Source organism: Eumetopias jubatus, unplaced genomic scaffold (assembly GCF_037043125.1).
Source record: "Eumetopias jubatus isolate StellerSeaLion01/CBP00866 unplaced genomic scaffold, mEumJub1_p1.0 scaffold_10, whole genome shotgun sequence".
NCBI lineage: Eukaryota > Metazoa > Chordata > Mammalia > Carnivora > Otariidae > Eumetopias > Eumetopias jubatus.
This window is the reverse complement of record NW_028274816.1, coordinates 28,441,747-28,456,677: the sequence shown is the minus strand read 5'-3', so window position 1 is coordinate 28,456,677 and position 14,931 is coordinate 28,441,747. Positions and strand designations below refer to the sequence as shown.

At 41.1% G+C, this 14,931-nt stretch overlaps 1 protein-coding gene across 1 annotated transcript in view; it reads left to right on the top strand.

The window, feature by feature from the left end:
• The window catches only part of CFDP1 (chromatin remodeling protein CFDP1), a 127,382-nt gene that overhangs the window by 20,838 nt on the left and 91,613 nt on the right, over positions 1 to 14,931 (top strand). Inside the window, exon 5 of the mRNA XM_028096809.2 lies at positions 1,377 to 1,496. Coding sequence (XP_027952610.1) covers positions 1,377 to 1,496 — 120 coding nt within the window. The remainder of the gene's footprint in view (positions 1 to 1,376; positions 1,497 to 14,931) is intronic.

Below are 14,931 nucleotides of genomic sequence, written 5' to 3'. Positions count from 1 at the left end.
CAAGTGAAACAATACAAACATTAAAGTTGCTTTTCCTGTCAGATCAGCCAACATCTAATTGATCATTGAAGCATGCACCCAAGCTCAACATCAGTGGTTACACAAGTTGCTTCTTGGTCGACAGGGAAGGAATGTATATTTGCCAAGTGATGGTTTAATCTCTGGTATAAATTCTCCCTCTTATTTTTTAAATCTTGGCTCTCATTACTGAGAAGTTCATTGGGGAGAGTAGAGAGATACACAAATTAAGCCTGGTAAAGAGTAGGACCAGATTTTAGAGGTTCAGCAATTTCCATTTGATCCTCTGAGTAATACCGACAACTGCAAGACCATGAATAGGGGAATAACAGAAGGTGGTGGTGTTTTAAGTCGCCCCTCAAGATTAACTTGCCGGTGTTGCCTAGTGAAGATTCTCAGTACAGAACTCTCAAACTCTTATCTGTGCCACTTGAGTAGGTGACACAGTGCAGGAGTGAGTTGGCTATCAATAAGAAAACTTGCTTCTGCTCCCCAGAAGCCTAGTTGGAAGGAGAGAAGAGACAGAGACTTACATTCCTGCAAAGATGGAATTTATTCGATTCACCTGTCATTATTCTTGGCCAGTTTATTCCGGAGGACCTGGCTGAACACTCACAGTACAATGACCTTAATCTTGGACCCTCTTACAGATAGTTTGGAATTTAAAGAAAATTCCTTAGATGTTTTTGTTGACTTAGCAAGAGTAAGCGGGTGTTAAACACTTGTCCTCTCTTTAGCTAAAATCTCAGACACTAAGTAACCTTTATTTGATCCCTTAGGACTCAGTTTTATTGAGGACCATTTTTCCAGATTTGAAATTTGATAGGATTCTCCATCCTGTAGTTTTTTTCCACCCCCAAATGAGTGTTGTTTAGCCAGTTTGAAGGCATTTTGTTTCATCTTTGGGTTATTTTAGCTGTGAAACAGGAGCATTCTGCAGAATATTCCCAGTTGTTTATACTGTTGCTCTTCTTCTCGAAATAATGTTAGTGTTTTTCTCCCAAATACTCTATCTCCCCATTTTTCCCCAGACTCTTAACTGTGAGTCCTAATCTACGTGTGAGGTGCAGTGGGAGAGCCTTCTCAGCCTTGCCATGAGCAGCCCGTGTGATTCAGCAGTGACCCCTGGAGTGTGTGGCAAGCTGACAGAAGTAACGGAGGCTATTTTAGGGCGATGAGGTCCATACGTTGTTGGTCCTTTAGTAAGGGAAGATGCCTTCATTTCGGATTGTCGTAGTAGACTTGAATCCGTTGGAAGCCCATTGGGTGTTTTCCTTGTTGTCACTTATTCCCTTTTCTTAGATTTTGTTTCTTTCTTTATTTTTCTTATAAACTTGACATTTCCCTCCTTGGCACAGGGTGACTAAGGAAGTGGATGCTACCTCTAAAGAAGCCAAATCTTTCTTCAAGCAGAATGAGAAAGAAAAGCCCCCGGCTCCTGTCACTGCATCTCTGCCGGCACTCCCTGCTGGGTCTGGGTGAGTGTTCTGGTGTCAGGCTCAGGTCTGCCTGGCACGTTAGAGGATCTGTTCAAGCACCCTCGAACGGTAGCTGGTATGACTTGTTTTCTGAGAGCAGGAATTATGCTGCTGCTTTGCCTTTGCTAAAATATTCACCAAAATGGAAGATGCAAAGAAAAATGAGCCTTAGGTTTCTTCTTTGATTCCAGCCTCAAGAAAGTACTGATTTACAGTGTTGACCACAGAGGCAAACGTAGGAGATTTTACATTTAAAAATAATTTTTGAATGAAAATGTCAGCAGTTTGTTAGAACTTCTAGTGGAGATTAGGGTTGAGCCCTCAGGCCCATCCCAAGGACCTCAAAGGAACATTGGAAGGTCCAAGCTGATTTACAGGTAATTCTATTAACACACTGTCGGGAACTTAATAGTTTTTTTTTTCTTTGTATTTTCCATATTACTTGAGTTATTTTTAGCTGAAGACTAGAATTTTTTCCTTTGGGGAAAATAAAAATTCCCTTCTTTATAACTTGTATGTAAGACGTAAAGCATCACAGTAAATATGAGAAGCCAAGGTGCTAGCCTGCAGGGATGTGAACATGGACCGTGGCCCATCGGCAGCACCCATCAGCTGCTTACTCCTCTAGGGAGGGCTGTGTCCTAGAGGGTTTGGGGTGGAACAGGTCACCTCCCGGGGCTTCTCTGACCCTTCAGTCACACAGCTTGTCACTTCTTCCTTCCCTCCCTAAACATATCTATCTACTTAACTCATTGCTATGAACAGTACAATTTTGTTTTGTTTTTTACATTAAAAATAAAATAAATCATTGGTTTTCCTTTCAGATTATGAGCTTTTCTAGGACAGGGCTTTCTCATCTTTGTAGCCCTGGCTCCGAACAATGCTGTGTAAGCTTGTGTGCTCATCCAGGTTGTGTTTACCCAGAAGCAGACCCTGAGACGGAGGTTTGAGTACAAGTCATTAGTGTGGGAGGTGATTCCAGGAAGCCCCAGCAGGGAGGTGGAAAAGGCTGGGAAATAAGCCCGGGTAGGACATGGATTCTTGCAGGTTACTGCCAGTATCTGCTGGTGCTCACTTGGTTCTGCTAGGTATCTCAGAGAGGTGGTGAAGGACACAGCGAGGGCAAGGACCCTGGACTAGTTCTCCTCCAGCTCCCATCTGTCGCTGGCTCAGGACTGCTTCCACATGCCCTTAGTCCTCAGGCTGTGAGCAGCAGGTGCTTGCAGTAAGGCGGGTGCTGTGGTGGTGAGTGCAAGGATGTGGCTGGGCCGTGTCCACATCTGCCGTGTACTCTTCATTTCTCCTTCCCCCAAGGCTTTCGCTCCCGGTGGAGCGAGTAGGTGGCAGAGTCATGTAACAGTTACATAGAAACCTAAGAAGGAAAAGGATTTGAGAGCTTGCCACCATGGTGGAAACGATGTAAACACCAAAGAGGGCAGCCATGGGACAGGGCTGTCCACACTGGCCCTGTTCATTTTGTAGGCCAGTAGTTTTCAAGCTGTGGTTTACAATCATCATTTAAAAGAAATAAAATGGGGGGGTGCCTGGGTGGCTCAGTCAGTTAAGTGTCTGCCGTTGGCTCAGGTCATGATCTCCATGTCCTGGGATCGAGCTCTGCATCGGGCTCCATGCTCATTGGGGTGTCTGCTTCTCTCTCTCCCTCTGCCCGTCCCCACCGCTTATTCTCTCTCTTTTTCTCAAATAAATAAATAAAATCTTTAAAAATAAAGAAAAGAAATAAAATGGAGTAAAAAAAAAAATAGCATACTAGGGGCTCCTGGGTGGCTCAGTCAGTTAAGTGTCTGCCTTCGGCTCAGGTCATGATCCCAGGGTCCTGGGATGGAGCCCCACATTGGGCTCCCTGCTCAGCAGGGAGTCTGCTTCTCCCTCTCCCTCTGCCTGCTGCTCTGCCTGCTCTGTCTGCTTGTGCGTGCCCTCTCTCTCTCTCTGCCAAATAAATAAAATCTTTAAAAAAAATAGCATACTCTACTTACTATATGGTAAGTATTATTCCATAAAATTTTTATACTGAGTGACAAAATAAACTATTTTTAGTGAGGGTTGAGATTAAAAAAATGTGAGGCTGTAGGCTGAAGCAGTGTGTTTTTAGCCTTATAATTGTTAAATTGTTTGAAAGGGATTCTTTTCAGACCAGTAGCTTTCAGACTTGATTGACTCACAGTAAGGAATGCATTTTGTAGTATGCCCTAGTACGCTCATAAATATAGGAATGTAAAAAAGTGAAATAAAATTTGGTGAAATATTTACCTTTATTACATATGATGAATTCTGATTTTCTGTTTTACATGACTGTGTGTAGTATGTGTCGTTTAAAAAAATGTCAGGGGCCACTGAATTGATTTCATAATCTACAACAATCTGAATTTAACAAATAGTCTTCTGCAGGTTTTACTTGGGTTACCAGGCATATATGTGGTATTATTAAACAGTGTCTCTTACATCTATTAAAAGTTGTACTGTAAAAGTTAACTCTGGATTAAGTATCAGATAGAAATAAAGGCAAAGTTTCTTGCACCTTAGGGCTCAAGCATAGTTCATTTCAGCTAGCACAGTTTTTACTTCCAGCCTCCTTGGATATTTCTTTAAATAATCCCCTACTGATGCTTAGAGATTCTACTTGGAAACCATGTGTGTTTCAGAAAACACTCTGTTGCTATAATGATGAAGATTACTGGAGGAGGGAGAAGTGGCAGCTTAACAAGGTCAGCTTGCTTCAGTCACTGAGCCACTCGTGGAAGCCTCACTGCATTCTGGATCCAGGCCTTCCTTTCTTAGAAAGAGCAAGTAGCTCTCAAGGATAAATTGCTGAAATGGTATCTGTATTAGGGAGACCCAGCAGGAAACAGATGGCATCCTCAAATTAGGATACTTTGAGGAGAGTTTAATAACTCACAAAGTGATGAAAAACCACAGATAGAATACTGTTGTGTGCTTGGGGCTAGTAATATGAGGCTGCCTCTCCTCCCCTAGACCTGAAGGGGCAAGAGGGGGAACAGCTTTGGCATTGAACACGGGGGGAGCCTCCTGACAGGAGCTGAGACCTTCCCTTGAGCAATGGACTCTCCAGGGGGAATCCAGGGACATTAATACCCAGATCTCCCATTCTTCCTCCTCTCCCATCTCTTGCCAGGACACTCCATTCTGACACTTATTAAAATGGTAAGGAAGACTTATTTGGGATTATTGCAGTAGGTGGCAAGACTATCACAATAAGGAAGAGAGATCAGGCTCAACTCTTAGTACAGCAAAGACAGCTGGGGATTTATGGCCAGGGAGCAGAACGAGGGCAGCCGGGAGGGTGTCTGAGGATGGAACATTACTAAGAGACACCGGGGTAGGGAGATTCTTGCTAAACAGACTTAACAGGATTCTCACTGAAGGCGGGCTGAGTACTTGTACATCAAGGTTGGGGAGTGAGGAACTTAGATATTAGGGTGATCAGATATCAAGAGTGAAGGATTCTCTTAAAACTGGCTAGCAGGATTCTTGCTAAAATTGGGCTAAATTACTAAAATGCACGCCCAGCAAGGATGGAGGCCAAGATTGAGGCCTAGTTGAGAAGAGGGCTCAAAGCAGCCTGACTAAAATTTGATGAAGAAGAGTGTCTTTCTCGGGCTGTTCATACAGGACCGCATCTGGGACAGAGCGGAAGGACAGAGGAATCTGGAGGGGCCAACTGGTAAAATACCTTTCAATAGATAAATGGACCGCTGACTCCCTTATAAAAGGGCCAAGTGAAAAAAAATTTTTTTTAAAGATTTTATTTATTTATTCATGAGAGACAGAGAGAGAGAGAGAGAGTGAAGCAGAGGGAGAAGCATGCTCCCAAGCAGCAGGGAGCCCGATGCGGGGCTCGATCCCAGGACCCCGGGATCATGACCTGAGCCGAAGGCAGACGCTTAACCATCTGAGCTACCCAGGTGCCCAAGGGTCAAGTGAAATTTGATTAAAATCAATTTCTTGATTAAAATCAATTTCTTGATTAAAATCAGTTTCTTCTAAAGACTGTATTTATTTATTTAGAGTGCGTGGGAGGGGGGCAGAGGAAGAGGGAGAGAGGAATCTTAAGCAGGCTCTACCCTAGCACGGAGCCCAACACGGAGCTCAATCTTATGACCCTCAGACCATGATCTGAGTGAGCTGGAACCAAGAGTCGGACGCTTAACCGACTGAGCCACCCAGGCACCCCAATTTCTTCTAAAATGCAGTAGTGGAATGTAATAGATTACAAGGATATGTCTGCCTGCATCAAAAAAAGCTCAAGAGTTGTACATGAAAATTTCTGAATAAATCCAGAAGGTGACCCTCAAGGTTGGCATGATCGTTTTTCTGAAATGGATCTCAGAAAGCTTCTCCAGTTGTAATTTTGCTTGGGAAAAGACAGGGTCAAGAGGAATGCATCTGATCTGAAGTGTCCAAGTGGGCACATTTTATCATTGCAGATATTAGTATCTGCTGCAAGCTGCACGTGCCTGGCATGGGAAGTCTTTTCAGGGGAAGAATCTATAGGAATAATCCAATTTATTAAAATAAAATTATTATAATACTTTTCCACAGATGTTTTTCATTTTCATTTTTGGAGTTGCTTCAGTTTATAGAAATTGTCCAGCAGAAACACTTTATTTGTTTATTTTTCTTTTCTCTAAACAGATTTAAGCAATACAGGAAAACCAGAGCAGGATGGTAAAACATCCTGTCCCACATCCTTTGCTAGCAAATAAGAACTGATTCACAGGAGCAAATGTTTGTAACTGAAAATGCATTTCCTCTACATGTTTAAAATAGCACACTGCTTGGGCTATAAAAAGCCAAAGTTTATGCTTTGGGAATGAAGTAAAGCAAACACCCAATTTTAATTAGAGGCAGGAATCACAGACGATAAGAAGCATTCTCTACATTTGGCTGTAGAAAGCACACTTGGTGTGTCTAAATTCCTGCCATGCTGTGGCTCTAATCCATTGATCCATTGGATCCATTTCTTGCCCTCTACCCCTCCCGCAGCCCTGCCAGTCTCCTGCCCCAGTCTTCACTCCAGCACTGATGGCCATTTGAGTCCAGCTTTCGTGGGTATTTGGCTAGGTCAGCCTTCATCCCCACATTTATTACTCACCTTTTGCAGCAGGAGGCTACTCTTAGACTTGTTAAAGTTTATAATATAATCATAGCCACAGGCATCAACTTGTTAAACTAAGGGCTTACTATTTAGTTCCCTCCTTATAGATTAAGAATAACCTGAAGCAATAAAACAGGAGTGAAAAACATCATTTTCCCATGTGGTTTTGTCTTGTCTTCTTGGTCTATTGAGAGAAGAGAGAGCAAAAAACAAAGACCTTATTGTTGAGTCTCAAAACAACATCGTGGGTGGTGTCAGGGTAGCAACGTTTGTTTCCCATGTAGAAAAGTCAGAATTCTGCACAGTGTCCTGCTGAAGGTAGAAGACCCAGATTAAAGACCTGTGAAGACAGTAGCCCCTGTTTCTGTGCTTTGTCTGTGCTCAGTGTGTTCGACCAGTTGGCCCCCAGGAGCCTTTCATCTGTGCAACATTCTTCGTGCCTGAGCAGGTAACCTCGTCCTTCCCAGCCTCCTTGGACAGGAGTTAACAAGACCTTACTGGCTTTTAAGATTTTATATTTTTCAATATACAGTCTTCTGATAGCATTGAGCATTTCACTTAAAGCAACAAGAATTAGGCATAGCCACAATATTAGGTGGAAACGTTTCTAAATTTGATCAGAATCTCTTGTTATAATGATCAGTCAGAGCTCTTATCTCTGTTGATCTTTTTTTAAGCCCTTTTGCTTTTTTTTTGTTATATTCGTCACCATATAGTACATCATTAGTTTTTGATGTAGTGATCATGATTCATTATGTGCATATAACACCCCATGCTCATTACATGTGCCCTCTTTAATACCCATTACCCGGCTACCCTATACCCCCACCCTCTTCCCCTCTGAAACCCTCAGTTTGTTTCCCAGAGTCCAGAGTCTCTCGTGGTTTGTCTCCCTCTCTGATTTCTACCCCCCCGTCAGTTTTCCCTTCCTTCCCCTAATGTCCTCCGTGCTGTTCCTTATGTTCCACAAATAAGTGAAACCATGATAACTGTCTTTCTCTGCTTGACTTATTTCAGTTAGCATAATCCCCTCCAGTTCCATACATGTTGATGCAAATAGTGGGTATTCATCCTTTCTGATGGCTGAGTAATATTCCACTGTATATATGAACCACATCTTCTTTATCCATTCATCTGCTGAAGGGCATCTCAGCTCCTTCCACAGTTTGTAAGCCCTTTTACTTTTAAAGGAGTTGCTTTCTTGCTGAGAAGAACATTTAAAAAGCTAGATCTAGGGGTGCCTATGTGGCTCAGTCAGTTAAGCGTCTGCCTTCGGCTCAGGTCATGATCCTAGGGTCCTGGGATGGAGTCCCATGTTGGGTTCCCTGCTCAGTGGGGCGTCTGCTTCTCTCTCCCTCTGCCTCTCCCCCTGCTTATGCTCTCTTTCTCAAATAAATAGATAAAATCTTAAAACAAAACAAAACCTAAACATTTTTGCCATAGGAGAATGCATTGTTTCCAACAAGAAATGTATAGATGAACTTAAAAATAACTCATTAGAAAATCTGATATTCTATTCATAAATATGCCACATTATTATGTTCCTTATATCCCTATCCTAATCAATCCTTTAAAAAAATAAAATGGAAGCTAGATCTAATTATTTTCAAGTATCTTTACTAATAGAGAAGAAAGGACCTCCAAGTTATTCATAGTAAATGTATTCATATCAACAACAAAAAACACCGAGCTACCCCAGAAATCTGACTTTATCTCCTGATTTGATGCCTTTGTGAAATGCCTGGTCAGTTGACGTGTGCCCCTGTCCCTGGTGAAGAGATGTACACAGTGAGGTTACTTTTAATGCCTAGAGAATGGCCACTCCAAGAAGAGGAAAATCAGTTTGTTTCAAAAGAGTAAATATCATGATTAAGGGCTTATTGATAATTATTATAATTAAGATGATTGGAAGAAAGTTGATATTCTAGCAGTTACGACTTATGATATGATATAGTCTTTAAGAGAACAAAGGGTGTTAGTCAATTTAATGATTTTTTTTTTTTTAAAGATTTTATTTCTTTGTTGGAGAGAGAGAGCACAAGCAGGGTGAGCAGCAAGCAGAGGGAGAAGCAGGCTCCCTGCTGAGCAAGGAGCCCGATGCGGGGTTCCGTCCCAGGGCCCTGGGACCATGACCTGAGCTGAAGGCAGACACTTAACCGACTGAGTTACTTAGGTGTCCCAAATTTAATGATTTAAAATTGTATGTGCTTTGTCTTCTTTTTTTAGAAGCAGCTTTATTAAGCTGTTTCTATTTATTCACCAATTTAAATTACACAGTTCATTGGTTTTAGCATATTTGCAGAGTTGTGTGTTCATAAAGCTATGAACCACAATAATTTCCATCACCCCAAAAAAGAAATGCAGTCCCTCTTTATCCCTACCTATCTCCCACACTCTCAGGCAACCACTAATCAAACTCCTGTGTCTAGGTTTGCCTTTTTGGACATTTTATATAATTGGCATCATACAATATTTGTCCTTTTCTGTCTGACTTCTTTGACTTAGCATAGTGTTTTCAGGATTCGTTCGTGTTTCTGTACCGCAATCCTTTTTATGGCCAAATAGTACTCCATTGTATGAATATACCACATTTTGTTTATCCATTCATTAGTTGATAGACATAGAATTGTTTCCACTTCTTGGCTATTACAAATAATGTGTCTGTGAACATTCATGTGAAGGTTTTCGTATGGACATGTGTTTTCATTTCATTGGGTGTGTACCTGGGTGTGGAATTGCTCGGTCGTATGGTAACTTGGACATGCTCTTGAATAGGAGAATGAGCCATAAGAGAAAAATCCAGGAACGTTACAAAGCGTGGATGCCTTGGGTGCCTATATGTCATCCACTGTGATTTCTCTGAAGCATGAACAGTTCTGTATGTAAGCTCCGGCTCTAGGAAAAAAGATGGGTGGAAATCTACGATGTTCAGTGACACTTAAAGCAGTGGCTAGAAAAAATAAGACAGTTTCCTTCCATCTTAATTAATTCTAGAAGTAGGGAGAGGGATTTAAGCCTTTTGATTTGTTCCCACAACCAGCTTTAAGCTTTTAAATTTGGGATTTTAGTTTAGTTGACTCAGGGCTGGCCCTGTTCTTATTTTATTGCTGTTTGTAAATAGATGTTCTTGACTTTCCCACTAACTTTTGGATTTAACTTTGTTATTCTTAGTGGTTGTGGTGCTGTCAGTTAGGAGGTGTTCCGAAATGTGTGGTGAGATATTTTGGTTGTCACAAGACTTGAGGAGACCACTGGTACTTAATGGGTGGAGTTCAGGAATACTAAATATCTGCATTGCTTAGGACAGTTTGTAAAGAGAAGAATTTTCTTTTCCAAAATCCCCTTAGAGACACACTGTTTTAGGGAGCTGGAGTCCCTCAGGTTTATAACCACTGGGCTTTTCTTCAGTTTCTGGTTTGAGACTCAACTCCAGGGCAGGCATTCACAAACTGACAGTTCATGGACCAAGCCTGTCCTCGGATGTTATTATTTGGCCAGTATTTAAAAATCAGGAGGGCTGACATAAAAATCTGAGTGACTGGCTTTTCTTTAGAAACGAAGTTGTGCCATTGCCCTCTTTCCTTACCGCCCCAGTGAGCTGGAGCAGAGTGGATGGGGTTTGCCCTTTCCTGGATCCGACTCAGCTGCTTCCCTCTTTCTGTACCTGCTGGGTTCCTGTAGTCAGGTGTTTTTAACACTGGGATGACATGTTTCCTTTCAATGACCAGGTCAGTTTCATTTTGGCACCAGTTTGTCCTTTAGGTTAACTATCAAACATACTATCTTCTCATACTGCATGTTAAATGTTCTTTACCTTTTTTAAAAGGATAAATAGCTATTGACAGATTTCTAAATTTAAGGCACAGTGCTAAGTGTTTCACATGTATTATTTTATTGAATTTACATGAATACTTTAAGAGGTAGGTGCTAACTTTGTGCCCATTTCACAGACCAGGAAACTGAGGCTCGGGGAGGTGCCATTAACTTGTGGAGTCTGTAGTTGATGGTGGAGGCAGGATTCCAGTCCACATCCATTTGAAACCAGAGGCTGAAGTCTCAGCCACTGTGTCACACAACCATTCTTTCTTACCCACATAATTGGCCTTTTTGGGTAAGAAGTATCTCTTCAGCTTTATAACTGATGATGGACTCTTTGAAAGCTATTTTGAATTTTGTGGTTTTTTTTTTAGGGAAATGAGATGATGGTTTCCTCCATTTTCCTTTGTAGGCCTTTCCCCCATTAACCACAGCTAATCCAGGTCTCCTGTATTGGATATCAGTCCCATTACTCTCTCATGAAATTGAAGGGGTAGCACATTTTAAAAAATGAGTTCCAGGTGTGTTTGTACATTGATAATCTGTCAGCGGTCAACAGCGAAGCTGTGGACAAGATGTGATCAGTCAGCTGGGGATAATAGCAATAATGTTTATTGCTGCTTCTGTGTGTATTGGTTCCTACTGAGGCCTGAGTCCTACATTGTAGGCAGCAATGTGAGGGTGTTGCCAGGAGAGCCAGGCAGGAGATAGTCCTTGCCCATTTGGGTTCACTGCGTTTCTTCTGGCAGTCATTTGTTCCAGGGTAGGACTAGCTAGAAATAGTTTTAAGAAGATATTACTTTTGGGCGCCTGGGTGGCTCAGATGGTTAAGCGTCTGCCTTCAGCTCAGGTCATAATCCCAGGGTCCTGGAATCGAGTCCTGCATCGGGCTCCCTGCTCATTGGGAGCCTGCTTATCCCTCTGCCCCCCCCCCCTCTGTCTCCCATGAATAAATAAATAAAATCGTTTTTAAAAAAAAAAGAAGATACTACTTTTTTTTAAAGATTTATTTATTGAGAGAGAGAGGGCGAGCAAGCTTGAATGGGAAGGACAGAGGGAGAGAGAGAGAGAGAATCTCAAGCAGACTCCCCGCTGAGTGCAGAGCCCGACACGGGGCTTGATCTCACAACCCTGACATCACGACTTGAGCCAAAACCAAGAGTCTGGCGCTTAACCGACTGCGCCACCCAGGTGCCCCAAGGTGATTTTTCAAGGACCTACTATGACAGTGAAAATGATTGATTCTGGTAGTGTTGGTGGTCCTGCTATTATCTTACTTGTCACTCCAGTATGATTTGTTTTATACTGGGACAAGAAAACTCTGTACTCCCCACCGCCCCCCCCAAAAAAACTCTGTACTGGACTTTCACCTTCATGTTCTTCAATGGATGCTAAATATTCAGCTTCATTCAGTTTTAACTTGTTCTTTTTTTTTTTTAAGATTTTATTTATTTATTTGACAGAGAGAGAACACAAGCAGGGGGAGTTGGAGAGGGAGAAACCGGCTCGCCACTGAGCAAGGAGCCCGATGTGGGGCTCTATCCCAGGACCCTGGGATCATGACCTGAGCCGAAGGCAGACACTCAACCAACTGAGCCACCCAGGTGCCCCAGTTTTAACTTATTCTTAACTTGTTTTTTAAATATATCTCTAGGTTTTGCAGGTACAGAGTAAATGAGTTTGAAATTGAAATTAATTAATTCTCTAAAGATTTCCCCATGAATAGTTGGAATATTTTGAATTTATTAAAGTTTATCTCATCCACATTCTTGATTTGAAGAGATTGTTCCAGGCTAAGCTAGGAACCAGAATAATTACAAATGGAGAGACTAGTAATACTCCTTTTTTTTTTTTTTTTTGGTTGGGGGAGGGTGGTAGAAAATTTGACCATTTGGGTCAAATAGTAAAGTCCCGGCCAATGTGAGCGTCTAAATGAGATCTCAAACATAGAAAAGCTTTAAAAGCAAGAACATTTTTCATTTGTGGTCACCAGGATTGGGGTAACTTCTGTCAGTTTGGATTGAATACCTACAGCAAATACTATGAACCTGGGAAGTATCCCTAGTGGTTTTCAAGGTTGCCCAGAGTGGAACAAATGCTAGTGTTCTTAGAAAACCCTTACGAGATTTGAACTTTATTACCCAGAGCAGCCTTCTTCCTTTTGCTCTTAATGAGTTATAGTTGCAAGTTTCAAAAATCTTGAGTTTAAGAGCTGGGTGGCTATATGTGTTATAAATTTTTAAGACTTTATTTTGCTATAGTACTATACCTTTGGTTGTGCCAGATTTAGTGTGAAATTCGAGTCAGGAAAGTGCTTAGGGTGCTTTGCTGGGAGTGTAGGGAAGAATTGAAAGGCTAGCTGAAGTTATGGTGTTCACAGAGTTTACTTAGTATGATCTTTGGAAATTGACTTGGAAACAAGGTTGTGGAAACCTTCCTTTAAGGAGAGAATCGTGATGCTCTAGAAATGAAGTGAAACTATTTTGGTTAACTAATAAAATGCTGATTTGTTGAGTTGTTTCATGTGCTTTAGTTTATTTTAGTGTACACTAGAGGGCAGAACTGCCCCCCGCCGTCCCTGAAAAGATACTTCTTTGGCAGAGTACAAGGAACTTGGAGCTATCCTAGATTTGGTATATGAGTGCTATACATTTTTCTTTGCCTAGTTAGATTAGTCTCTTGGCATGAGATTTCTATGTGCTATACTGTTTGTTTCTACATTTTTCTTTAATTAAAATTTGTTTTGTTTTCAACTGTACCGTTGTGCTTAGAAAGTGAAAGATGGCTTTTCTTCTCTCATTTTTTCTTGGAGATGCAGAAGCTTTTATCGTTATTCACTTTTTTATTACAAATAAGAAAGTAAAAATGACCCATAGTTCCACCACTTAAATTTTTTCAGAAAAGAGCAGTGAAATTTCCTTGCCACCTGCCTATCCTTCATTCCCAACCCCAGAGGCTAATACAATTGACCTTTAAACAACATGGTATTTATGGTTGCTGATCCTCCCTCCCCAAGCAGTCAAAAATCTGTGTATAACTTTTGACTCCCCAGAAACTTAACCACTAATAGCCTATTGTTAACCAGAAGCCTTACTGATAGCATAAACAGTTGTTTAACACATTTTAAATGTTACATGTATTAGATACTACAATCTTATAATCAAATAAGCTAGAGACAAGAAAATCATAAGGGAAAGAAAATGCATTTATAGTACTGTAAAAAAAAATCTAGTATGGGGTGCCTGGGTGGCTCAGTCGGTGAAGCATCTGACTCTTGATTGCAGCTCATGTCTTGATCTCAGGGTTGTGAGTTCAAGCCCGCATTGGGCTCCACTCTGCGCATGGAGCCTACTTAAAAACAAAACAACAAAAACGTGTATAAGTGAATCTGTGCAGTTCAAACCCATTAAAACAAAAGTGGACTCTGTGTTAGGCTGCAACTTCTGTTTTTCCTTAACAGTCTATTTTGGGCATCTTTTCAGGTTCAGTGTAAACATCTATATATTTTTTATGCCTGCGTTGTACTCCATTATATAAATATTCTGTAGTTTGAGTAACCATTTCTTTACTGATGAGCATTTAGTTTTCCAAATTTTACAGTTATGAATAATTCTGTGATGATCCTTGCACATGCATTTTTATGTTCTCATGCTGTTATTTCTGGGGGACAGATTCTTAGAAATGGGATTGCTGGATCATCAGATATATGCACCTTAAATCCTAACATGCTGCCAAATAGGCAATACCAATCTGAATGAAGTGTCTCTGGTGTTACGTGAGAGGGCCCTTTCCAAAGCACAGCATTACTCCTGTCTGTCAGGGTTTTCTCCATAGTCATGACATTAACTGGATTTTCATAACCTACTGGTTTCATTTGTGTTTCTTCTCTGAAAACCTTCACCAAAAACAGACTTTTTTCAAGATAAACTGATGCTATATTTCTGTGTATTTGCCAGATGTCAATTTAGATTTGAGTATCACCTAGAGGTAGTGTCCATACTGTTTCCAATCATCAAAGTTAGTCAATTCTCAGTCATCTAAAAATTCAGGTAAAAATCTGAGTTTTATAAACACTGAGAGAAGTTGTGAGCCCATTTAGGAACTACATATTATAGGGTCCATTAAAGTGCTCTGTGCTATCTCTTTCTTAAGTCCTTAAAGTTGGAAGTTACTATTCCCACATGTTTTGAAGCCACTGAAGAATGTTACTTATCCTAAGCATAGCAATCAGTGATTCATATTTTCTGATCAGGTTTTGATATAGGCATCTCGTTGCCATTTCATGTAAGGTTATGATTACACAGAAAGATTCATATTAGGTAAATATTTTAATTTGGATCAGGGAATTTTTCTTATGGGAGAGGCTGAGCAACTGTGTTCTAATTATTTTGGTTAGGGGTTGAAAATCCGTCTGATCTTAAGTCCAGCACTTACTACATTCAGTTGCTTAGCTCTGGATTCTTGCCAAAAGTGTTACCCAAGGGA